At 35.4% G+C, this 27,564-nt stretch overlaps 2 protein-coding genes across 7 annotated transcripts in view; one reads left to right on the top strand and one right to left on the bottom strand.

The window, feature by feature from the left end:
* LOC123875119 (papilin) overlaps positions 1-17,311 on the bottom strand; it is a 173,085-nt gene extending 155,774 nt beyond the window's left edge. For all 6 annotated transcript variants that reach the window (XM_045920773.1, XM_045920777.1, XM_045920776.1 and 3 more), the window contains exon 1: positions 17,072-17,311. In XM_045920773.1, coding sequence (XP_045776729.1) covers positions 17,072-17,091 — 20 coding nt within the window. In that variant the 5' untranslated portion in view covers positions 17,092-17,311. The remainder of the gene's footprint in view (positions 1-17,071) is intronic.
* LOC123875147 lies at positions 11,431-27,137 on the top strand. Its single transcript, XM_045920830.1, has 6 exons — positions 11,431-11,441; positions 20,449-20,674; positions 22,001-22,128; positions 22,670-22,825; positions 26,011-26,086; positions 26,785-27,137. The coding sequence occupies exons 2-6, from the start codon at positions 20,527-20,529 to the stop codon at positions 26,907-26,909; spliced, it is 633 nt and encodes a 210-aa protein (XP_045776786.1). The 5' UTR covers positions 11,431-11,441; positions 20,449-20,526; the 3' UTR covers positions 26,910-27,137.
* The last annotated feature ends 427 nt before the right edge of the window (positions 27,138-27,564 follow it).

The raw sequence follows: 27,564 nt of genomic DNA, 5'->3' as shown, positions 1-27,564 counted from the left end.
TTTTACGGCTGAAAAGTCAATTGCATTTTCATCTTAAGTCAGCTTACTTACGTGTTAACGTTTTACTTACGTGTTCTTTTTAACCGACTTCCAAAAAAGGAGGAGGTTCTCAATTCGTCGGAATCTTTTTTTTTTTTTATTATTTTTTTTTTTTTTTATGTATGTTCCCCGATTACTCAAAGACCCCTGGACCGATTTGGAAATTTTTTTTTTGTTTGAAAGGGTATACTGTGCAGGTGGTCCCATATAAATTTGGTGAAGATCTGATGAATATCTTTGGAGATGGAGAACAGAACTCCTCAATGGATAGGAGCAAATTGCTCTATAGTACAGTGGGGCCACTAAAAATTGTGAAATAAAAAATTTTCAAAAGAAAAATAAAACCGACTTCAAAACCACAAAAACTAAAAAGTAAAAAATAACTTTTGTTGAGCTACACTTGTAATGTGCCTAGGTATGAAGTCGGGCGAGCTTCACTCTTGGATTTCTAATTTTGTTTCAATATGCTCGCTCGACTTCATACCTAGGCACATTACAAGTGTAGCTAAACAAAAGTTATTTTTTACTTTTTAGTGTTTGTGGTTTTGAAGTCGGTTTTATTTTTCTTTTTAATCGTTTTCAAGTTAGCGCATGGCTGCAATCGCACCTGATGGTAAATGAGGACTTTGATAAGAGCGCGCTAAATTGAACTTTGAAAAACATCGTGCGGAAACCAGCATGCGTAAGACTTCTCCGTAATGTTCTCAAAGGTGTGTGAAATTAGCAAATCCGCACTCGGTCAGCGTGGTAGAACAATTTGAGAAAAGATTTATGTTGTTGTTAGTTAGTTGTCCCGGCACTGGGTTGAGAATTGAAGTGATTATGATAAACGTGTAGTACTAAGCCCATACTCCAGAATATCATCGAGGAAGAAGAGATAATTACCGCAGAATTCTGTGAACATAGAAATTATATGAAGCCGCCCGCACTCGCGACATAAAACGCGCGAATAGCTTCATATTATAATCTGCATATTACAGATTTCTGCGAGAAAATTCGCGCGATGAAATTTCGCAGTCCAGGCTCATCCTAAGTGGCATAAATTGTATATATACCTATTGCAGATTATTTAGACCCCTTATTGGTTTCTAAGTGACATCGACCCGAAGGGCTTGGCAGTACGTCTTCAGGAAACATTTCACAAAACCAGGTTTGAGACTAAAACCTGCCGGGATTTGAGCTGGTATTTGCCGATTTAGACGATCGCAGCGCACATAGTTGCGTCTTTAAATAAAGGGACACAGGAAGAAAGCTTTGACGATATTTTTATATCTCGTTGCTTTGGTAATGAACTCTGTCAAGTGTGTGTTGAATATTATTGTACACAAAGGACTTCCGCGTACATAAGATGAAAGTAGGCGTCTGAAAAATCATATTATGTACTTAAGTATACAATATTTTATTTTTGTTGATGACACTTCCGCAGTAGACTCCGATGTTACGATAGTAAATATTGATACAGTCTGTGATTAAACATGGTAGCCTGGAAGCGAAGCTTTTAGTCAAAATTGGCTGAACGGATGGGCAGTGAATAGCTGCCAGACAGACAGACAGTCTGTTTGGTACTGGATGTCTGGACTTTCGCATTTATAATATCGGGATAGATTTTAATCGATAGAAGCATAGATTACCTACTATGGAATCTACAGACGTATTATCCTTAAAATATTATCCTTAATCAGTTTTTAAAATGATTTAGGTAGGAAACATAGTATAAATTATCGGTACCTACTATCATCCGCATTGGATAAAAATGATCGATCAAAAAATATATTCATGGGAGCATCATTATTATTTACAGTTTTTTATTTATTATCCAGAAAATATTACAATAAAACTTAAAGCTAGCCTTATCTAATTGCTATACAAATCATGCCCGCGTGGAATGGTGCCAAGAATACTGGCTGCATTTCCGCGCTGGACAGCCAGTCTGATCCGTTGCGCAAAAAATGAGCCAGCCCTTCTGTCACCCGATGAGGCTATTAAACGCGGTGAAATGTCTCGTAAAAATTTTTTTGCACTAAGACGCCATGGCCCCAGGGCCTCCACGGCAAACGAAACAAAAATGTAACTCTCAATAAGAGAGGCAGGCATACTTGCACCGCTTGCCGTTTTCAGCCATTTCTGCTGCGGCTCCCGGTCTTGATACTGTCTCCCTGATATGAAACAGTTAAATAAACAATTTTTAGATGACTCCAGTATGTAATGCACACCGGAAATAAAGTACTGAACTATCTCTCCCACGGTGTTCATTGACCTATCGCATTATCGCCTGTGCTATAAAATTGACCGAAAGAGATACTCCCTTTTCATTATAATACCCGAATGTAGACTGTATGTACACTACTGCCGCCTAACTTCTTCATATGTTTCCCGTATCAATTACACCGTTTAGATCGGTTTATGACCGGGAATGTTCACCTACATTGCAGCCCTTTCATTTACCGGTTTACGCAACACGTCTGTCTGTTTTGGTCTCACTGTTTTGACAGATGCATACATAAAGTTTAAAATATTCATGTTTGAGTTATGGCGCACCATAAAGATGAAGAAAATGCCAAAAAAATTTACGATTATCCCATTTTGTAGGCTGTTGCACAATGCGCGCGAAATTTTTGTATCGAAAGTGTAACACATCTGTTTGTTCCACAACTATTTCAGCTTGTTAAGTAGAGCAGTTTGTTAAATAAAAATAATGATAGTGGTGTGAAAAGTAAGTGAGTATGGCATTCGCGCTCTACCGAATCGAAGTGTTCTAAATCGCCCTGCTGGGTCGCAGACTCGGAGTATAGTAGCGATTACTCAATTTTCATTCTTCTTTGAGGCCGACACCTGCCGATATTTTAGATTGTCACACTGCTAAAATTACAATTAGGTAGGCATGGATATATATTATCTTCTGTGTAGGTAGTAATAAGCTCTGCTGATTCCTAGTTCCATGTATGTGTAGGTATAAAATTGACACAATTTTACGCGTGTGGCCTATCCATTAAATCATATTTTTGCATATGTACTATGTAAAGCTAACTGTGTATTTTTTGTAAAACACCGGAAATACATACAAGGTTAGAACAATGGCCCTCTTGTTTTGGTTGATCACTCGTCACAAGTTTATAATAGTCGGCCGTTGTCTGTCGCCCTGTCCGCCTGCTTCCCAGGATATGAGTCAAGTGAACGTGACAATGGTTGCAATATTGTAATAATTATTATGCATTAACATATTTATTGCAGTTCAAACACAGACACATAAATTGTAAATAATTATGTAGCCAAAATTATGTGATAGGTAGGCAACTAAATGTCACCATAGTGGTTTGCGCATATCATGATAAGCCAGGCTAAAATTTGGTTTTGTACAACAATGCAGTCATATTATCTACGCGGTAACGTCTTGTTTTCAGATTGGATGCGCGCACCATGACTCTTTGAAAAGAGCAACCGACGAGTTTCTTGCAGGTTCTTCTCGGTAGAAAAGGCATTCCGGATCAGTGGTAGATGCATTTGACGATTCAAAAGTAGGTAGGTACTTGTAAAAGTTTAATTTAGTAAAAAATATTTTTATTTTAATTTTATTTTGAACTAGTGTTCTAAAAGAGACCCCTACTAAGAAACCTTCCATAACTATTATTATTAATCCCTAACCATCCCCGGTATCCACTTTAGCGGATTACTATTGATAGATTAGATGCAGTGAAAAATGAAACATGATTCGTCTGCTAAACATAATATCTCCACCTATCAGCGACTTGGTGGATCAGGCCCTTAATCCATACGCGACAAAAGAGAGACGTTAGACAAGAGAAAAAATGTCAACTATGATACCAGGAACGCATGAAGTGCCTGGAACTAGAGAAATGTCACTATCACATTCATCCCGAGGTCAACCAGTCACCTTGAACTTCACATGGTCTGGTCTGATCTGATGATACAGCAAAACAATACCTAACACAGCTCAAATTATTCTCATTACAAAATGTGAATTTTATTGATTCTATTCATATTCACTTTCTATGCCTTAAACATCTACATACATGCCATAAACGGCTGAACCGATTTTCTTGGCTTATAGCTAAGAACACTCTCGATCAAGCCACCTTTAAAAAAAAAAAACTAAACTAAAATCGGTTCATTAGTTTAGGATCTACGAAGCCACAGACAGATACACAGATACACACGTCAAACTTATAACACCCCTTTTTTGGGTCGCGAGTTAATAAGAATAAATATTCCAGGTAGATATACTTATTAGGTAATTTTGATTGTGTCTTATTGTAAGTAAATAAAAACATTAAAAACTCCACTTTGCCGTTGATTACAATGAATAAAATTAATGATCCCGAGAAGGAATAGTATAAGATTAAGTAATTAAATCCCGTGGAATCCTGTGGTTTAATACTGTTATCTAACATTATTAATCACATGACGCTGTGGTATGCATTAAAGCAAACCACAAAAACGGGACACTATTTATAACGGAAACTCTTTATCGTAGCTTAAAGCGATGTTTTCATACAATATCGAATGACTTTACGCTTCTATGCATACTTTTTCTTAACTTAATTTTATTACAACGATTTACTTACTTACTAAGTAAATACTAAGTATGACTAATCACTCATTTTTAGGGTTCCATACCTCAAAAGGACAAACGGAATCCTTATAGGATCACTTTCTTGTCTGTCTGTCCGTCTGTCGTGTCTGTCAAGAAAACCTATAGAGTACTTCCCGTTGACCTAGAATCATAAAAGGCAGGTAGTTAGCTCTTAAAGAACGAGTAAAGGAAAAACATCTGAAAACCGTAAATTTGTGGTTACATCTCAGAAAAAAAAATTCAATGTGTTTCAATTTTCAAAGTAAGATAACTATACCAAGTGGGGTGTCATTATATTAAAGGGCTTTATGTACAGGCATTCTAAAACAGATTTTTATGTCTTTTTACGCGTTATAGTTTTTGATTTATCGTACACAATGTCAAAAAAAATACCCGAGAACGGAACCCCCGGTGCGCGAGCCTGACTCGCACTTGGCCGTTTTTTTTTTCGTATAAATTGTCCACTATGTTAGACGTTAGTTAACTCTAACTTTGTTTAGTGTGTTGTCAGAGTGAACGTGATATTGTCGTCTTATTTCACACATCTACATTTTAATACATTGATAGTGGGGTATCAACAAACATAGGTAAACACTATACACAGACACACTGTTGTGTGTACGTTATTAAAGAATTCTTGTATGCATGGGACATGCACGCACTGCGCATGTGAGCGCGGTGCGGGCGTGCGGTGCTCTATCGCCCGGCAACTACCAGGCGAACATGGCTCTATAGGAGATAGGAGATACTAAAACCTGTTGAAAGTGCGAGCGAACCCAATGAAAAATCAATACTGAAGACGGGTGAGGGAGAAAAGTTAAAGTTGTAAGCGAAAGTTTAGAAGTTCCTGTTCTGTCAACGAAGTTTAAGAACTCATGTTTTCCTGTAAGCTTAAGTGGAACTCTATTTTTTTATTTTTAGGGATCCGTACCTCAAAAGGAAAAACGGAATCCTTATAGGATCACTTTGTTGTCTATCTGTCTGTCTGCCCGTCCGTCGTGTCTGTCAAGAAAACCTATAGTTCCCGTTACCTAGAATCATGAAATTTGGCAGGTAGGTAGGTCTTATAGTAAAGGAATAAATCCGAAAACCGTAAATTTCTGGTCCACTCATTAAAAAAAAAATTAAAAAGTGTTTAAATTTAAGTAAGAAAACTATACTAAGTGGGGTACAATATGAAAGGGCTTTACCTGTACATTATAAAACGTTTTTGATTTATCGTGCAAAATGTCGGAAAAATACCCGAGTAAGGAACCCTCAGTGCGCGAGTCTGACTCGCACTTGGCCGGTTTTTTATTTATTAGTAGACCGTGCTGACCCATTTAAATACATGTTATATAATTTTTACCTTTATGACCCACCAATAATGTTTCTTGCAAATACACAAAACTATTTCATAAAATACCTCTATTTTCATTTCATTTAAACATTTTCCGGAGATATTATTCAGTAAGAAGTTTATTAAAAATCCTTCAAAATGTACCTTTAAAAATTTAAGTATTTCAGTTTTATAAAGTTTTGTCTTGTTTTTTGACAAATTTTGCATAGAATACCAAAGAATTGCATAGTAATACTTACCTATCTATTTACGATGTCACGATATGGTCACAAATCGTAAAACTTGAATGAGTCATTAAAACATTTCTAGCTTTTCTTATTATTACGTAAGCTTTACATTTATACGCTTTTGCAAAATCGTGATTATCTAAGTATATTATGATGTACATACCTACTAGCTGATCTGCTCTTGTTTTGCTCGGATACAATTTTAAACTTGGAATATAGAACAAACTGTACCTTTTTTTTTTATACACAGGAAATGCCTAACGCATACCCTTCCGTCAGGGGAAACGGAGAGGTTATGTGGGGCTTGCACCCACTAAAACCTGTGTTTGTTCCTCAACAGACTGGCGGTTGCGCGGGTATCACTAAGGTATAGTATTCACCGCACTCCCGCCAGGTCTTGACACGCCGCCAAGCGGACGGGTCCCATCGCTAGGCTGGCTGCTACCAGCTTCGCTACGTATTCTGAATTTAAAAAGTTCCTTGGAGGGGGTTAAATTTTTAAAAATCAACTTCCCCTTACTGGGACAGTAAGGGGAAATCTCAAAGCATAGATTTCTCTTAGAAAGCATTAATTCTTTTTTGTGAAAACAAAATTGGCATAGTCAATTTTTTGGTCAAGCGTGAATTTACAAATAAATGAAACTGACAAATTTTTTTTGTGAGTGTCATTTATTTTTAACCCCCGACCCAAAAAGAGGGGCGTTATAAGTTTGACGTGTGTGACGAAACGAATGAACCGATTTTAATTTCGTTTTTTGTTTGAAAGGTGGCTTGATCGAGAGGTTCTTAGCTACAATTGAAGAAAATCGGTTCAGCCGTTTGAAAGTTATAAGCTCTTTTCTACTTTTCTTATAGAGGTTTTTGTGTCGGGGGTTTTATAAAATTTGAGTTATTATGAATACAGTTTCATTTATTTTTTGTCAGTTTCTTTATTTTTATTTTAGTGCTAATCAACTCAGTTGTATGTGATTCGAAGGTAGGTACATGAAACTGAGTTAATTTGAAAAAATTAACCTTATTTTAGTTTTCAATACACACGGTGAACCTTTTAGGAATAACAAAATTATCAATAGGTACGTAGATTTTTCTATTACTAATCTAGATATTCAGACTTTAACCACAGCCGGCAAATAAATAAATATATACCTACCTAATATTTTAAGAAAAATGAATATGTTGACGTAAAGAAATCGCAAATCAGTCAAAATCATCAAATTGGGTTCGGCGAATCGGCTCCTGCATATTTTTTGTAATCGGAAAACCTAAACTTTTCTTTCTAGAAAACTCACTTTTCACTTTGTAGCTACTAGGTAAACAGGAAAGCTGTGGAGGTCAAAGTACGGAGCTGAATTGTCATGGCTGCATGGGAACGGCACGAAGAGTCGAAGTCAGGAAGACATCAATGGCTTGTCATAAAACGCATAGCGGCTCGTCAAAGCACACGTCTACTCCGACGCGCTGCGGGTGATTTACCGCGCATTGTTGCAGGGTTGGCACTTATTGAGTAATACATAATGTTTGAAAACACTTTGAATAATAAGCATTCGCGATTCTCCTACTGTGCTTCCAAAGTGACACATTTTATTGGAAGCAATAAACGGAACTTAACTTGAGAAAATATTTAAAAGACAATTTTCAATATAAGTAATTTGTATAACATTTTCTTCAATTAAGTGTAACAAGAAAATTTTGAAGTACCTAAGTATCTAATGCAGGATAACATTTTTGATTTAGGGAAGATTTTTCAATTGGCAAATAATATTTTCATTGATAAATTTTGCCGTTGTAATAGTTTGCGCTTGTTATGGAAATATATCAAAACGTAAATTTTAGTGTCAGTCGTTTTTTGTTGAAAAATTAACACACGCCACTATAGGATCAGAAAATCAAATTATTGCGATTTAAAAAGAAACTAGGTATGTTAATGTTTATGAAACGGTTGCATAATTTTATAGTGGGCATTAAAACACTTTCGTGGCTTTAAAACCGAGGTGCAAGCACGGTTTCTATTAAAGATGTACGTGAATAAAGTATGCCAATATGTGACACATTTTGATTTCATAATCATAATTTTAAGATATAAGAGTAGATAAAGTTATTATTTAAGCGCTTTTAAACACTTATTACGGGTTAAAGCTTGAAACTCATACAACGATTAAAACACAACCCTAACATAAAAGTGCATAATACTGTCCACCCCCAACAGACAACACACATGGCAGCCGGCTGTGACGACGAATCGAATACTTTCTCATGTCTCTTGAGCAGCATAATCAAATTTTAATTGACTTATTAAGTTACACCACTTTTTTTAGAGCTTTCTATTGAGGTTAGAGCTATTTTAATAAACTAATTATGTGTAACCCCATGGAAACTCTTTGATTTTACGAGATAAAAAATAGCCTATGTAACTTTCTAGGTCTTTAACTAGGTGCGTGTCCAGGTTGAACCTCCGATCTTCTGAATGGGAGGCAGACGTCTTAACGCTGTCATGGCCTTTCTTATTCTCGGGTTTAAATAAATAGATGAACCACCTATGTCCTCTAAGGTTTGAAAACGTCTTTATCCATGCAAAAAATTATGTCAAAGCAATGTTGCATATCGGTCCAGCGTGATTAGAGGACAAACTCAAAGCGCAGTTCTCTGTCGTCCACTTAGTGACTCTGAGCTATAGGTATAGTACGCGATAGGTTAAGATGGCAATCGGGGTATGAGGCGGAGGGACGCACGCTCGCACATCATAGCGCAGGGGCTGTGCGGGTGTGCGGGGCTTCCCCACTCCGGTTGCCATCTCAACCTGTCGTAAACTTAGTTAGTTAGACACCAACAAAGAGTTCTTGCAGCACATGTTTCAACAACGCAAGTTGGCACGCGGATGTGTAAGTTCTCCTGAACATTAACGAGACTTATGTTAGGGTTGTCAACTTAAACAGAGATGTAAAGAAAGTAGCTGTTTTAACAGGACCGAAAGAAAAAGAAGTAAAAATTTGCATAGATATTAGTTTTTGTAAGATTTTCTGACTAGTCATTCTTTCCATCTGAATATCAGAACTGTGAGAAACTCTAGTTTTAAAAGCTTTGAATAGATAGTTTGAAATATAACGTATGAGATCTACATGTAACTCTGCTGGATTTAACAGTTAACTGGGAAAACAGGTTTTCATACTTCGTGTTTTTGTTGGTGATCTTCACATGTTTATAGTCCCATAGAGAAAGTACGAGTAGGTACCTTGTCTTTGTTTTTGTGGTAACCCTGAAAGGATTGTTCTATTCTAAATACGCGAAATGACGCTTCAAATTTTATTATGTAAGATGTGTTAACACTTAAATGGCTAATTCTGTTGTACACAATCTCTAAACTAAAATGACATCCTACTAACTCTTGCATATTAAGTAAGTATAGGTTCTCTCTGCTATTATTAAGGTATTAGCACTAGATTTAGACCTACCAATTTAGTTTGGTTTGTGTACAACAGAATTAGCTACACATTGTCCAAATAAATTACAAAATATAAAAGAAAAATTACAAAATATAAGTTTTTTTGAAGATTTTGAAAAAGAGTAAAAACAAAGCAAAAATCCATGCTTATTATTATTATTTGTCTGTCCGTCTGACTGGCTAGTACGTAGTAGTACTACGTACTAGCTTTCCAAGGCCTATTCATCTAAACGATTTTAACGAAAATTGGTACAGAAATAGCTTGCATCCCGAGGATGGATATATGGAGTAGGTACTTTTTGTCCCGGAAAATCAAAAAAGTTCCCGTGGTACTTTAAATTAATATAATTCCACGGTATAAGTCACGGGTAACATCTATTTAGAATACTTGCATAACTTATAAAGGATAAGTTTTAGCTCGATAAATCGAAAAGTTAGGTTGGCATTTTTAAAACGCTAAATCATCATATGGCATCATCAGGTAATGGAATGCTGCTCCGTCAATATAAAGCTTAAAACAATTGTTTCTTAAATCATTTACAGGTTTGTTATTTGCATTTTAATTGCATTATAACTAGATTGTTCCCGCGACTTCGTACGCGTGAATTTCCTCTGAATTTTAAATTCCTATTCGAAAGCAATCCTAATCGGCCCAAAATAGTTATCCCAATTCAACCCAAATCCAAACTATTAACTCCCACATTAAACTACTCATGCATGGTTCACACACCCTGGAGCAGAGAGGTGTCATATCTCATATTACTAGAGAAGCAAACCTCAAGGATCAAAAAAGCGCCCCCAATTAATTATTACAAAGACATAAGCTTAAAAACAATATACCTATTAGGATTTTTAAGCATAAACTATTTAATATTTAATTAAGCTTACTTTGAATACTCTTCGCATAAAATAAAGGATATAAGTCACGAGATACAACTATGAGTTCCATCCCTAAAGAACTGTCAAAGTTTATAGTGTATGAAAAGTCGTATTACATGTGTAAATTCAATTCAAACACTATGTGAGAAGTGGGTACAAATCACTACCAATACTTTAAATGCTTTACTTATTTGTTTGTCCTTCAAACATGCTGCAACAGAGCAATGGATCGACATGATTTTTTGCATAGATATATTTAAACACATGGAAAGTGACATAGGTATAGGTACTTTTTATTCAAAAAAATCTGAGCGTTCTCACGGGAGTTTTAAAACCTAAATCCACGAAGACAAAGTTGCGGGCATCTGCTACTGTTATCATATAAGAAATATTGGAAATTAATATTTTGATTTGATTTGCATGACTGTCCCCCTTGTACTTCAGTCAGGTTAAGGATTATACCATACATCACTGCCTCTAGTAGTATGACAACTCTATGTCCTAGCCTGTAGGTAAGGTAAGCATCGCGCCCACGCTAAGCTTTCCCTAATGTAGTTCGGTACTAATAAACAACCTTGGCCGAATTCACTAGCTCAGGTGGGCCTGTTTAGTTTACCTTAGTAAGATTTCCAAAGAAATATTTACCAAAGGAACTTTATTCATCCATATCGAAATTTCTTAGATAGGACTGACGTGTGGCAAATCGTACCAGTTTATCCTATAGATACATATAGGTACAATGGTACATACATAATAATATTAAAAAAAAACTGACTGACAAACATCAACGTATCATGTCTAGTCGATATAATATAGTCGATATAATAGATGGGTCAATAAGTAGGTATTTTCCCATATTACCCATATTATAAATGCGAAAGTGTGTTTATTTGTTGGTTTGTTGGTCTGTAAAGGGATATAATATATGTATTTCCAAAACCTTGAATTATACCGATATCTATAATAATATTTCCCCGTAGTGGTGAATCCAAGTTTTATAATACTTCAAAATATAAAAGGAAGTAATTATTTATCATAATATATAAAAATATAACAAATATTTTAGAGAATAAAATCCAACAGCTAAGTAGGATTCATTTTAAATCAGCAGCCATGATTGGCTCACTATGGGCGTCGCTTACCGGGAACTCCACAGGAAAACCGTTTTATATAAATGGATACATTATTATTTAGCAGAATTTCGAAACTAAGAGTATCCGGGATACAGTTTTGTTTCAGGGAAAATTCGGGAAAATTATATAAATATAGTAAGGACATGTATGATCGTTGATAGGTGAAATTATTATAATTGGGTTTATGTAAAATTACCTACGTATAACTTGAGACAAAAAGAGGAAAAAGACCCAGTGCCTAGCCTAACAAACGTTTTTTTAACAATGTTTATAGACAGATTTCTATACGAGTATGTAACCTACCTAGTAAGTATAAGTACTAATTGAATACTAATCGAACTTAGAATTCAGATAAGTAGTTATGTATATTTTTACAATGAAAAATTGATACACTGTTGAATAGTCATTGCAGTCAGTGCAGTTATAGTCGTCAAACAAGTCTAGCGTCTAGAAAGAATCTAGAATTATGAACAATTATAAACTCAGGTTTGGTGGTCGCGTCTGACTGAAGTCTAGACTTAGGTCTTACATTCTACCTACAATTACCAGGAGCACATAAACGCTAGGAGGTTCATAAGCACTAGATCTGAACTAGACTTGCGAGTTGCGAGGCACGATTATGCCATTCAGTAAAGTCTAGGTCCTATTAAACGAGCATATTATTTTAAGCGTTAATTTATCCCACGGCATTCATGTCTATGCTGGCCAATTGACTTTATCTATTCTGTGCACAGTTCATTTAGAAAATGCAAGTCTAATTTTACATCATTCGGTCTAGGTTACACAACGACCATAAAATACGTTTGAAAAGCATTGTTTGACGCAAAGAGAATGACCTAATTCTCCTTAATGAGGGCTCTTGAATGTATATGAATACTTCAGTAGAATAGGGGCCTAACACTGTAAACTGTTTTGAAGTTTTCTTAGAATTATATGGGCTATATTTTTCCTACATTAACGCGGTATTTAATAATGTGCCTACATTTAATAAATAAGGAGCTTCAACAGCGTAAAACAAAAAAGGTAATAAAAATGTAATGAGCAAATATAAACATAATGATAAGGCCTAGCTACTTAGGTAAATTAAAATTAGGCACTACACAACATAAAAAAAAAACAGAATAGAAAAAAAATCTGAAGTAAAAACATTATCGTATGTAAAGTATTATTGATTTAATACCAAACCCTTACTCATGCTGAAAGAAGTTCCGTACTCAGTAGTGAGCTGGCGATGGGTTGATGACGATGACTATGTTATAATACCACAATAATACACTGCTGAGCTAATTTAATTAACCACAATAAATAAATACTAACTTAGGTAGGTGAATTATCTAATCAATTTAAAGTTTGGATAGCTTTTTGCATATACCTGCATTGCATTTGCAGAATAATGAAAAACTCTGTAAGCAATATTTTTGATTTATTTAAAGATGGACTTAAAAGATTAAAAACACTTGATACCGTTCAAATTTTCGACCGAAAATCACCGAACCGCAAAAAACGAAGACGCCAAAACACAAGCGGGATTTCAAAGAAATCGCGTGCGCAAGTCCACAAGCAAAAACCGCTGAATGTTATTTTGTTGACAATCAATTAAATCTCTGTTCTTGGGGGATAGCTGCTAGTATGCTACCTTTTTCCTCCCTTATCTAAATCTGCTAGGTAGAGATGTACCTACAAAAGACGCTGCAATTATCTTTTTATTATATGTTTTAGTTAGGAATTAGGATAATATAGATAGATATAGGTAGATAATAATTTTTCGAACTTTCGAAAACCCTTTGAATGCATTTTCATAGCTTTCGGAACAATAATTTATGTATATATACCTACATACCTACATTGTTCCTGTAGCTTTTTAGATTACAGAGGTTCTTAAGAGATGCTGATAAAAAGTTTTCGACAATACTATGTACTTAGTTACAACTACCTACCTAGTTACTGGTATGGTAAATGTTATTTATTTAAAATTCTAGATTTATTTACTTATACAAAAAAAAATTGAAATTTTATAGTATTAAAGTTTTACAAAGAAAAGAAAAATATATTTTTTTTTAATTAAGGTCAATACGATAATTATGTACCTACTTTTGTATGAGTTACTTCAGCTCTTCCAACACTCGACCATTTGCTCAGAGTAGGTATCTAATACATAGACGGACCAAGATAACACACAAGATTTTTCTTACTTTCTTAGCAAAAGATCTTTAAGTAAATTATCTAAATTTTTTATGTCGATACAAGTTAGCATTTGTCAGCGATCTCACCTGGTGGTAAGTGATGACTGATGATGCAGGCTAAGGTGGGAGCGAGCTACCTTGAACTGGGTAGGCAGTTTCATGAAACTCATTCTTACCCCCTCTAATCGGTTTCTTTCTACGCGGCATTATATTGTAATGCTTAGTCGCTTGGCGGCACGGCTTTGCCGATAAATTGGTGTTCTGCCGTAACTATAGCCACGGCCGAAGCCTCCCCTCACACCAAAAAGCTATAAACACAGAACATTGATTTTTCTAGGCCATGGCCTCTTTTTCTCTTGGTAAGACGACATTCTTGTCGTTTTGACAATCCAAATCCCATTCGGCACATCACTACAGCTAACCGTTTAATTATACGAGGCTGTAGGACAAAAGCGGCAATGAATTTATGCATGAGCGGTAGAGAATTTCACTTGGCCGGGACGCGCAGAGAAAAGGAACAATAGGCTTAGTTTAATCCCGCTTTTTTCTTTTTTTTTACTCGAAAATCCAGTTTGCGGGAGGCAGCTACGCCGCTCTCGTTTTCGATAGCGGGTGATGTGACGTGCGCTCCAATTTGCGAATATTTTACTTTGTTTTTGTACAAAAGCGCATTTTGGAAATTATTTGCTTGTAAATTGTGCTCCCCGTATGAGATAAGCGGTTCGTTTCATGGTTAGGTAGTGTAGAAAATCTTTGATGCATTTAAACTGGCCCAAGTTAAATAAGATTGGATACTTTAATTCCTCATTTCTGATCAGATCCGTAGGAGAACCAGAGTAACTAGGAAAATCTAAAGACGAGTCTCACTAGTCAAGTTGAATCCTTCTCAACCTAGTTGCCTGGTCTCTCACTTCAAAGCGTTAATTTGTACTTCTATTGGTATTGTATTTCTATAATGGTGTACAATAAGGAATATAAAACAAACAAAAGAGTCCTTACTCCTGACACACTCATCCACTGACTCACTCGTCAACGCCCAGCTCAATCCCTATCTACCTAGAAAGCTGAATTTTTGCACAGAGGTTCCCTTCATAATTTAAACAAGGAATAATGTCGAATTTTTCAACATTCCTATGGGAGCGCAGCCGCGGGTGGTCTCTATATGATGCGGCGTGAAAACGCTGCAAGTCTACTGACCATGAATACGTTAAAAAGAAAATTGCTGACTCAACATCACCAAGCCCAAACTCTTAGACCTAGAAAGCTGAAAAGCACAGGGGTTCTCTTTATAATATAGATCAGGGATAACGCAGAATTCCCACCAGATCAACGCCATGGACGATCGCTAGTCGAATTAGGTATAGGTGGTACCTACTTATAGCCTTATAGCATGAAAACGTTACAAGTCTAATGACCACCATCTTTAATATTTATCGTTTATATTCAGCAGGTACCTTGCTTCGGATGCACATTATGTAAAGATTATGTTGTTAAGAGGGCTCTCTCCATCACTCGTTTCATACAATCGTAGTTCCAATTTCATTTAAATATTAAGCAACCAAAGTCCATGAAATTTTGCAGACATATTCTAGAAACTAATATCTATGTCTGTGGTTTTCCACATTTTTGTTAAAATATTCGGTTTCAAAGTTACGCGGTCTTAAAAACTTTCATACAAATCTTTGAGCCCCTGTAATTTTAAAACTACATATTTTAGAAAAATCTAAAACACCATAGACACAGATATTAGTTTCTAGAATAAATTTCATGGACTTAGGTTGCTTAATATTCAAATGAAATTGGAACTACGATTGTATGAAACGAGTGACGGAGGGAGCCCTGTTAAGTTAACCGCGCCCCGACACTCGCCTATTTTCATTATTATCATGGTAATGGGTAAAAATTACTGGCAACACGATTAAAGAGCGGGCCGGTAGTTCGTTGACACCTTATCGTCTCTGCATGTTACTATAAAACTATAAATAATTATGCGGTTTTATGAAAAATATCTTACTTAATTATTTAAATCCAAGTTAAAGCCATACCTAATAATATAGGTACTCGTAATGCGTATGTCTGTCTGCTAGCTTTTAACATCGTCTAACCGTTTAACAGATTTTGACGAAAGGCACAGAGATACTCGTAACTTGCATGTCGGGGACGAGTATAGCCTATTTTTTTTGGTTTTATCCCGGAAAATCAAAGAGTTCCAATTTTGACAAAAGCGCAGAGATAACTTGCATCTCAGAGCCAAACATAAGTTACTTTTTATCCCGGAAAATCGCAGAGTTGCCATTGGCTTTTTTTAAATCTAAATTCACTTGGACGAAGTCGCGGGCATCGTCTAGACTCTAATAATGAAATAGGTAATATGTATTTTCATTTTCATACCAAATTCCCTTGAATTGGATAAGGCAGTAGATAACGAACCGAGGCTTGATTTCTGTATAAAGTTTTAAACTTTTGATTATTTGGATTTCAGTCCACCTACAAATCATTGAGCTGTTTAAAGCTTATAATATAATTGAGGCTATAGTATTTAATACACGAAGAGGTGGACTTAATAAGTAGGAAAGATAAGTTCTTTTAATACAAAAGAAAATAAATTGATTATAACTAGGAAGTAGCTGGTTCCTACCTACACAAATACTATCTGAAACGCCTGCTGCTACAATAATCGCAATAATGTTCTTTAGCCTAACATAGTTTAATATGAATAAGATATATTGTTTGAGAAGGGGCAAGAGAATAGTATATTATAAGATAAAAGTTACAGGAACTTAACAGTACAAAATATTACGATCGTTATTCAGCCAAATAGATTTTTAATTAAAAATTATTTCATACTTACCTAATTACGTGACGATTAAAAAAAAGTGAAACAAGTCGCATATTTATTTTAAGTTTCACGTCACATTTTAAAACTACGAAACATTTAGGGGAAAATCCAATTGGAATTTTCATCACCAATGTCTTGATTGTGATTACCTTTGAAACAAAATATTATCTAACTACATCTAACATGAAAAAATAAATCATTATCTTCATGAGAAGTAAAAAATATCGTCAAAGCATATTTTGTAGTTTTATTCCGAAAAGTCAAAAGACAGAGGTAATATTTTTAACTTTTTTTACTTAAGAAAAATAATGTATTTGATTAGAACCTACTGCATGCATAATACTTCTCCATCGCTCCTAATATATCTACCTAAACAAAAAATATGTAGAGTTATCTGCTTACCTGAAGCTGGACATCCCCATCTCTACTGCATGCCCGAAAAACCGAAAAAAAATCCGCAACGCACAAAACAAGCACAAATACGGCACAGTCTCCGTTCAGAAGAATAAAAAAAATTCGAGAAGATTAATTCGAAAAATCTAATTTGAATTTGCCGCGTTCGTTCCGAGAGGCGATTGGTGAGCGCACGGTCCGCTTAGAACCAGCGGCTTCCAGTGAACTGTCGTGAGTCAAGCAAGCCTCCTGCGCGGGCGCAGATTTCGGCCGTAAGCTCACCCCCACCATCGCCATTCATGAAAACGGACGATCAATGGATTAAAGCTACTGCGGGAGCTTTGCCTTTTAAGTTAAGAGCTTTCTTAGGGCGTGCTCGTCAGTTGCTATCGACAGAATTTTGTAGTTTCAACGCAAAACGCGTTATTTGTTTTATTGTTTCTGATTCTAAATGTAGTGGTATATCTGAAATATCTTTCAATATATATCGCTAGTATTCGTACCAATTATAAATAGATATTCGATAGCTAATTCTTTCTAAATCCTTTATTAGATAGATACCTACGTATACATAAAAGCACTTCAGTTGGCAACCATAAAACATTTATTTAAGCAAATGAAAATTATTATTTATCTTTTATTGATAAAAAACCCCAATGACACAAATAGGTATCCTGCGCCCTACATACAAAATGTTTTATTTTCGTTTTACTTAGACATTGCATTGGTCAACGTGACACAAGGTATAGTGCTCACAGCCGCCAATGCCAAGAAGAAGAAGAACTTTGTTATTCGACGTTTTAATATATAATTATATATAATATATTATACGTATTAATATATAATATATTATACAGAGGTACAGTTTGTAAGTTTATTTGTAGGAACTAGGAAGTAATCTTTGGAACTACTAACCCGTCTTGAAAATTCTTTTACCAGTAGAAAGCTACATTATTCCTGAGTTACACAGGCTATATTTTATTTTCAAAAAAATTTAGAGATACCTACGAAAATTGTAATAATGTAATTAATAGTAATTGTAAATGCGGATCTCTAGTGTTAAATAAGTATCTAGAGCTCTTCCTAAATAGAATACAATCTATTTTTTGAAACGTGTGACTTGTTTTTTGCAATTTATACAAGACGAAAATATTACAATCGCTCTATCTATTGGCGTAACTAATCTCATCACCAAGTTATTGCACCTTACGGGCAATGGCAAAAAGTAGATCTAAGTATTACTTGCTGTGTAAGCCTACAACATAGTAAGTAATATGAGAAACCTAGCAATTCTAAGTACCACTCTGGCATAGGTAGTGATACGTTACTTAGTTACTTTTGCTTTTAGGTTAGGGTTAGATAATAATTAATAAAGGATAAAAATTCCGGTCGTTGAATTAGTGACATGTATGACATACTTAGTGCTTACTAAGTACCATACAAACAATACATACAATATACAGTACACATACATATGTACATGTAAGTACTTACATAAAATAGGACACCATGCCTGTCCTATTCTATGAATTGGTAGGTACTACTTACAACTGTGTGGAAGATAAAGACTTTATCTTCTAGTCTAGACTATAGTAAGTTCTACAATATCTGTACCTATTATCGCACTAATAGACACTTAGTATCTGCGTGCGTCAATACAATATTTATTATTGATTGATATGAACTTGAATAAAGATTTGGAGTTTGATTGGCATTTCCTTCATTAAACGCACTTTGCAATCTCATTTCTTAGTAGGTTCTCGGTAGCCCTAGTCCTCATGCTAAGTATATTTCTACAGCTATATTTTTATTTATACGAGTCTTAGATCTTGCTCGCGTCTTCGTACCTTTATGTATAGTTTTCATTGTGGAGATAGATTAATTAGCGCAAAAAAATATCTAAACTCCAAGGGAATGCAAAAATCTTACACATTACGAAGACGCGAGCAATAACTAAGTAGTCTCTTATAAATGTACCTAGGTAGATATACTTTTCTCCGGGGGGGCATTTTATCTATTCTATAGAAAAACTTCAAATTTTTCTTTCAGTATTTTTTAATATGAAAGCTTGCAAACAGAAGACGCAAAGGATTTGTTTGATTTTTCCTTTTGAGGTACGCAGCCCTAAAAAAGTGACGCGTGGGAATTATCTACATTTTTCTATGGAACTATGAGGTACGTAGCGCAGATTTTGGCAAAATTTCGCAACTCCTACGTTATCTAGGATAGGAGCGCGGAAACTGAGGCAACAGGACGAGCGGCGCGTGGGCGTATCGCACATCCGCGACACTCATTGCGCTACGCTGTTTCATTTTTTATATATGTAAGGTTATTTATTTTATGACTTGCAGTTGCGGATAAAATCCAAGTTTTGGTCAACCAGTGTCTCCTCTTTTTTTTAATTCAGATACAGGTTAGCCCTTGACTACAATTTCACTTGGTGGTAAGTGATGATGCAGTCTAAAATGGAAGCGGGCCAACCTGGACGAGGTATAGCAGTTTTCATTAAACCCATACTCCTTTGGTTTCTACACGTCATCGTACCGGAACGCTAAATCGCTTGGCGGCACGGCTTTGCTCTACTATTTTACTTCTCTGAAACACTAATATTATAAATACCAAAATGTGTGTGTGTCTGTCTATTAGCTTTTCACGGTCCATCTAAATAAGTTGGTATCAAAAGTATTAACGTAGGCTTACCTATTTTACAAACTGTCTTCGTTCTATATAACGCTAGAATGTCCCCGATGAAATCCGCTCATTATTATCAACGTAATGGAAACAAAATTTAAGATCGTATCGGTTGAATTGCTATGGTAATGAAACCACAAGCATCCACGTTCCACATGTATTAAATATAGATAAATTATGAATTTATGAAATGACTAGCTGATACCCGCGACTTCGTTCGCGTGGATGTAGGTTTTTAAAATTCCCGTGGGAACTCTTTGATTTTCCGGGATAAAAAGTAGCCTATGTGCTAATCCAGGGTATAATCTATCTACATTCTAAATTTCAGCCCAATCCGTCCAGTAGTTTTTGCGTGAAGGAGTAACAAACATACACACACATACAAACTTTCTCCTTTATAATATTAGTGTGATTTAGCGTTCGGGTACGATGCCGTGTAGAAACCAAAGGGGTAAGGGTTTATTAAAAACTGCCATACCCCTTTCAGATAACCAGGTTAGCCCACTTCCATCTTAGACTGTATCTATTCAAAGGGGTCACTATTATTAAAGACTGTAAAGACGAACCACGTTTCTGAACGTGTAAGTGGAAAAGACTAAGAAACTTACGAGGATCCGTGGGTACTTTTTGCTAATGTACTTAGTGAAAAAGAAAAGAAAATTCTTCTGTCAGATGTCATTAATCAAAATTGTTAGTTTATAGTTGTTCACAATATTTCTTTTCTCAGATTTTTTTTTAGAAATTTAATTGCCAAATTAAGATAAATTTCCAAAATGTGCGAAAATTTAAAACCAGATCGCATAAGATGTGAAGGCTGCCGCACCATCAACTTGGCTAAGACAGGCAGCCAGCCTAAGCCCGACATGCAGATGTATGACAAATGCGGTCCTTCTCAAAGGATAGATTGTCCTCAAGTTGCTGGTAATATTCTCCTTACACCTCCCGTTACACCTCTTACTCATTATTGTAATCCTAGTTTCACCTCTTGCTCATTATTGTAATCCTAGTTGGAAGGAAAAATGTTGATTCTCCTTGAAGATCTACCTCAATTGAGGTTTCTCAGATTAGTTTTTGAAAAAAAAATACTGTTTACGAAAATATAAGAACTGTCACAGTTCTTAGCAATATCGCTGGTTTTAGCAACTAGTTTAAGTAAGACACAGTAGTTTAACAAATAAAATATCTTGTAATCAATAACTTTGAGATAGGTTGTCATAGAGTTTTCAATTTCTACAAACTTTTGTGTGTCCTTGTCGTCCCTGAATCTCCTTTCAATTTGTATGCACGAGTATGTAAACCTACCTACCTACGAAATGTCTTGTAACGCGCAACTCTTGTCGTCCATATACTCCTGGTAAATGTTACAAGTTATGTAACAATTCCTGTTACGCGAAAATAATAAATGAAAAGGAAGTGGAGAACCCTAAATTCTTCTAACTAACTAAGCTCAGCTCTACGGAGTTGCTTACTGAACTCAATCTCATGTTAGTAGGAAAAACCGGCCAAGTGCGAGGGTTTCGTATTCGGATATATTTACAGACAGTTTTGCACGATAAATCAAAAACTATAATGCATAAAAAAATCTCTTTTAGAATATACTAACAGAACCGATTCATAAAAATATGATACCCCACTTGGTATAGTTATCTTACTATGAAAATTGAAACACTTTTTAATTTTTTTATTGCTGTGATTTAACCACAAATTCACGGTTTTCGGATTTTTTTGCTTTACTTGTGCTATAAGATTAACCTACCTGCCAAATTTCATGATTCTAAGTCAACGGGAAGTACCCTATAGGTTTTCTTCACGGACAGACAGACAACAAAGTGATTCCTATAAGGGTTCCGTTTTTCCTTTTGAGGTACGGAACCCTAAAAAATAATTTAGTTTATTGCAATAGCTTTAAACAACCATCTCAAAATTGCACTCAAAGTTCCTCTCTGCGCATTTTTGGCTCCCCTGTAAGATTTGTGTTTCGCCTTATAATGTTAACATACCTCTTAGGTAGAGAGTTATCACTTTACCGTTTTTGACTAAAAAAAATCTTGAATCTCAAGAAAAATTCATTCACTGCCCTCTCTCGCGGTGAGTTGCAGTTAGAGGGAAAGAGAAGAAAAGCACAAAATATAACGATGTTTCCGTCATTTGTGGAAGTAGCACTATTTTAAGGAGTTATCGCTTCGATGAAGGGGGCTATAAATTTTAAATCACGCCATTCACAAGCATTCACTTTGAATATTTTAGAATTTCCGATACGTCCAACTTGCATAAAAGTGTGCAGCAAAGAAGAGTATAATCTTAAAAAATCTCCTAAGAAAGTGGCGAAAATACCGTTACCTTATGCACATGGAAAACTAATGTATGCAGTTAAAGTATGTATCTATTATCATAATCATAAGACATTATTAGCTGATCCCTAGTTAACCCCTACTTATATTATAAATGCAAAAGCAGGTATGTCTGTCTATACTCTATCTGTCTGTTATCTTTATAACATCGGATTAATCGATTTTGACAAAAGGTACAAAGTCCCCATACCGGAGACGGACGGATATACTTTGTATCCTGGAATATCAAAGATTTTCCGAGGGATTTTAAAAATCCCTAAATCTACACGGACCAAGTCACAGGCTTTATGACACTTAAATTAAAATACCTCTGAGTACCTATTTAAATATTATTTTCAAAATTTAGCTCTATTCTCTACTTACATGACGGAAAAATAAAAATTCTTGCTCTCTTCTTTGAAATGTTAAAACTTAAATCAGGTACTTAATTATTATATACCTACCCTACCTAGAGGTCCTAGATGCATTTTTCATATTTCTAAGCATTGCCTAAACCTCCTAATCATTTCGTAGATATTAGTAGCTATTCAGGTAATCGTCAACTGTGCAAATTACTCTTCTGCAGGCTGGGCTCCTCGTAGGCAGTGTTTACTTTACGTACAGCCAAGGAGTGTGGGGCGATCAACAAGATGTCACAGAATGCGTTCGTCGCTGGCAAGAATACATTCGAAGTATCAATACAAGACGCCCACCTGTCTTCGACCAGTGCGGTAACGTCATTGTACGTGTATACCTACTAACTACATGAAACTGAAGTTTCTTGTCTAGGACACAGAACTCATTTTAGGTGTAGTAGGTTTTCAGTTTCAAATATCGTTTGAACTCTTATTTCATTGGCGCAACGTCTACAACCAGTCTGTAAACGGTAGCTACCTGTTTTGTACTTATGCGGCCCTAGTGATTATAGTTACGTCACCCAGTTGTTTGGTATCGTTTAGAGTTTGGACCCTAAGCGAAAAAATTCGTTAAAAAAAGAAATGGTCCAAAAAAAAGAAAAAGGTACCTACGCTAACGTAGTGTAAACAAATGAACTTACTCAAAATTAAGAAACAACAATGAGCGATGTTTGTTTCAAAAGAACCGAAACAAACAGGTACTCGAGACTTCTTTCATGATCATACGCTCAGACAAAATTGTTGCCAAGTTGTCACACGTACTAGGCATGACAATAATTTACTTACCTACTTATTGTACTAAAAAACCACAAAAAAAGTAGGTACGACAGATAGACGGACAGACAATTATATACAACAAAGTGATCCTATTAGGCTTTCTTTTCTTCTTTTGAGATACGGAATCCCAACAAAGATTTCAAAAAATATTCTAAGGAATGAGTTACGTACCTACTCAAAATTTGAAGTGCTTTGAACACACTAAAATAATTCAGGTTCAGGATTGCCCAGGTCCTAGTCCTAAGCCAAAATTCTATTTTCCAATTCAGCTTTTGAAGTTTAAAGTTTCGAGTAAGAATTCAGATAAATTCAGGTTCATACTTTCGAATGTCCAGTTACCTAATACTTTTCAATACATAATATTTTATTAGTTTGTTATATTATACGTAACATAACGATATATTATCTAGTAACATTTTAATAGGTAGGTATCTAATTATTACCAAACTAATCAATCTACAAAAAATACTAATTTTTTTCTACCTAGTTTCGTTTGGATACTAAGGGCAGTAGACACATATATTTTTGCTATAAAATTCGTTAATCTCTTCTATGTCCATGAGATCCTAGTATACAGAATCCTATTGTGTCCAATATTGGTTGCATTCGTCTCCCAGACCGCAAATGAGCGTAGATCCATCCACAGCTCTAGACGGCCACAGGCCGAATGAAGCCTGAGCGGGTGAGCGGTGGCCGGTGAGCCCTGAAGTCTGAACTGAACAGTCTGACTCTGAAGGCAAACCGTTGAAATTTGAAATTGATAGATAAAATAACAGCAATTCCTGAAATCCTAGTAATCGATCCGCTGTTATGCCCAATATCAGAGCCTTGCTTCGTTGAGAGAATCCTTCGCAAAAATGGTCTATCCATAATCGCAGTATTCAGCCGAATGATGGAATTTGTTGGAATGTAGTTCATTTTTTTATTTACATTTTGTAAGATTGACTGAAACAGCATATTCGTTCATGTTGCGCGAATGAATGGAAAGAGAGGGAGAAAGAGTGATGAGAAAAACTCGTCTACTGAAACTTACACTATCATACGCAAATACTCGACGTACCTACATATTATCTACCTATATTATCAGTATGATATCCTAGTGCCTTGACGTAAACTACATACGAGGGACGACATTCCTTGAGTAACGATCGTGTACAAGCTATAGCCAGCCTAGCCAGTATTTTAATAATACAACTAGGTACAATAAATTATGATTGTTGCATTTGAAAAGTAATAAAGTACAGGGTGGCCCAAATAAGGACGTCTATAGAAAAAAAATAGATTCTTCTTACTTAAAATGCTTAATCGAAAATAGGTACCATACCTACATATTCGCATTTTCGAGTTACGAGTAATGTACCTTTATTTTTTCGGGAGTTTTAAATTTTATCATTTTTAAAGATTTTGTTTAGCTTTTGTTTTATTAATTTGATAATTAATTAGAAAAGTTATACGTCTATGAGTAAAATTTTATTACTATGAGGGGCAATTTTAGATAATTATAAGACCCCTAGGGCCTAAAGTAGACATTTTTTGGAGCTATTTTGGAAGCCCTAAGTTTCTAAAAGTTTTTAAACAAAACAGATTTCCCAAAGTTGGAAATTCGACTCCACCCTTCTCTAACTTGAACTTTTCACTTAGAGTGTTACGACCAAATATTTTCTACTTTCTGCTGATTCTAATTATTTTGTAATTTTTTTACGTATTGGTATCCTATCAACCATGTTAACCAACAAAATAATAGCCAGAAAATATTCAACAAAAAAATTAAAAATTTAAGACAGTTCCAATTAAAAAACAAAAGGATTTCTCGTAAACTATATAATACCACAAACCAAAGCGCCTAACTATTGCGTTAGGAAGGTCGTCATAGTACCTACCACACATTATTATCATATAGCGACGTGGTTAAGCGCCAATCGCCTAACCCCTACTACGTACAGGAAGCTGCTTCCTCCACGTTGATAGTGATATCATCATATAACTGGGTCATATCATTGACAGTATTCAAGTAAATGTAACTGATAAACTTGAATTAATTTGTACGCATATTCCAAGTGTACAAATCACAATTAACCATTCATTTATTCAATAAATGTACAAAATATAATGTAAAATACAAAAACAAAATACAATTAGAGTCAGAACAAGTGTAAATTAAAAATTTATAATACCCCGACAAGTGAAGGTTACAGTAACTAGAAAAAGCTAATAACTTTCAAACGGCAGAACCGATTTTCTTGAATTATAGCTAAGAACACTCTCGATCAAGCCACCTTTCAAAAAAAAAAACTAAATTAAAATCGGTTCATTAGTTTAGGAGCTACGATGCCACAGACAGATACACAGATAACTACACACGTCAAGTTTGACGTGTGTAGTTATTTATCTGTTAAATTCTATTAAATTCTATCTATCTATTATAATCTATTATAAGTCTGTTATAAGTTTATAACACACCTCTTTTTGGGTCGGGGGTTAATAAAAGAGCTAAAGAGCTTACAGTAGGTACCTAGTGTTGCAGTTGTAGAGCTTGCACTTTCTACTAATTCACTTTCCTACCGGAATTTTTTTTGGGGTGCAATGCAAGTGGTCCAAATTCCATCTTATGGTCTAACGTCAACCTCGTCTGCGCCAATAGCTCCAGTTACCTTATTTTAATATTTATCACACAAAATCAATAAGTATACAAATTAGTGCCTACATTTTTTTCTAATTTTATTTTCTTTTTCAGAGAAAAGAGTCTAGCGAAAGCATTTTTGCGCCCGCGTATGCACTTTACAAATATTGTGTTACCACTTGTTTTTCAGGTGCGTTACGTTTTTATTTTTTTTAAACAATAAGTAGGTAAATAAGGGGTTTGAATATTTTAATAAAGAGCTTGGCCTACCTAGTTCGCCATTTTTCATTTTATCCGAAATAGCGGCCACGCATAAAACCTGTACTAATCAATAGCTGGCATCAATACAAACAAGTATTGTATGAGACAATTAACCTTCTAAAGTGCCACGTTTCCGAAATACATACTAACAAAAATTTTTACTGATGGCTAGACTCGGCTAGACTGTTGTACTAACAACAGTCTAGTTGTTAGTACAACTATGGTGTGTACAATGTAGTTGTGGCAGTCACCACCAGTAGGTATACATCTAAAAATTATTATTATTAACTACATGATGCCCGCGACTTCGTCCGCGTGGGAACTCTTTGATTTTCCGGGATAAAAAGTTGCCTATGCCAGTTTCCGGGATGCAAGCTACCTCTGTACCAAATTTCATATCAGTCGGCTAGAGGGCCTTTAAGAATCCCATGGAAACTCTTTGATTTTCTGGGATAAAAAGTAGCCTATATCCTTCCCCGGGATGTAAGCTAACTCTGTATCAAATACCATCAAAATCGGTTAAACTGTTGGACCGTGAAAAGTTAGGAGACAAACTGACACACTTTTGCAAATTGATAATAGCAGTACTATTAATCCTGAAATCTAACAGAATACTCTTTCTTGTAGGTGTTGTGAAAGTCCCCTTATTAGTGAAGTGTGCTTATATCGATTATCTGCAAGCTTTGGAAAGAAGGAAAGACGAATTAGCCAAGGAAAGGCAATTAAAGAGGACATCGAAAGTTCAGGATTGAATTGAAACTTCTATAATCGTTTTCAGATAATGTAATTATGAATAAATCATTGATGAAATATTTAAAATAGGTACATTATTAAAAAAATACTAACTACATATTATTTATTACAATATACATATAAACTAACAACTATAAAAAAAATTGTAAAAATAGTCTTTGCTGCATCGATTGTGTTGATAGCTGCTATGTGCTAATTGACTTTTTAAATAAATTTTATGTCCTCGTTTTAAACTGTGTTTGGAGACCCTTACCTTTCTAATCACCTATAACAGTACCCAGAAAAGATTGCATCGAAGTTTAGAAAGAGATAATCGGCAGCTTCGGCTTATAGAGTGTCGTCTCTATCACTCAACCTATGTGACGTTTTGTCGCTGACTTCTCAGTCTCAACGCAAGAGACAACGTTATACGAAACCGAAGCACCCGAAGCAGCTCATCATTTCTTTCTAAAGTTTGTTGTGTAATCTTAGGTGCCGGACAACCTAAACTAAGGGCCGGCGCACATATGGCGGAGCGCAGCGCAGAGCATTTTTCACAGTCAAAGTATTATCGACATTGTCCTCATTGAAATAATATCTAAAATCAATTGTGCATCCGTGCGGATACTCGCGCAGTTCCGCGCGTGCTCGCGCATTCTCTGGTAGAAATTCGCG

Source organism: Maniola jurtina, chromosome 19, assembly GCF_905333055.1.
Source record: "Maniola jurtina chromosome 19, ilManJurt1.1, whole genome shotgun sequence".
In the NCBI taxonomy this organism is placed as follows: domain Eukaryota; kingdom Metazoa; phylum Arthropoda; class Insecta; order Lepidoptera; family Nymphalidae; genus Maniola; species Maniola jurtina.
The sequence above is the reverse complement of the archived record's forward strand: the minus strand, read 5'-3'. Positions and strand labels throughout refer to the sequence as shown.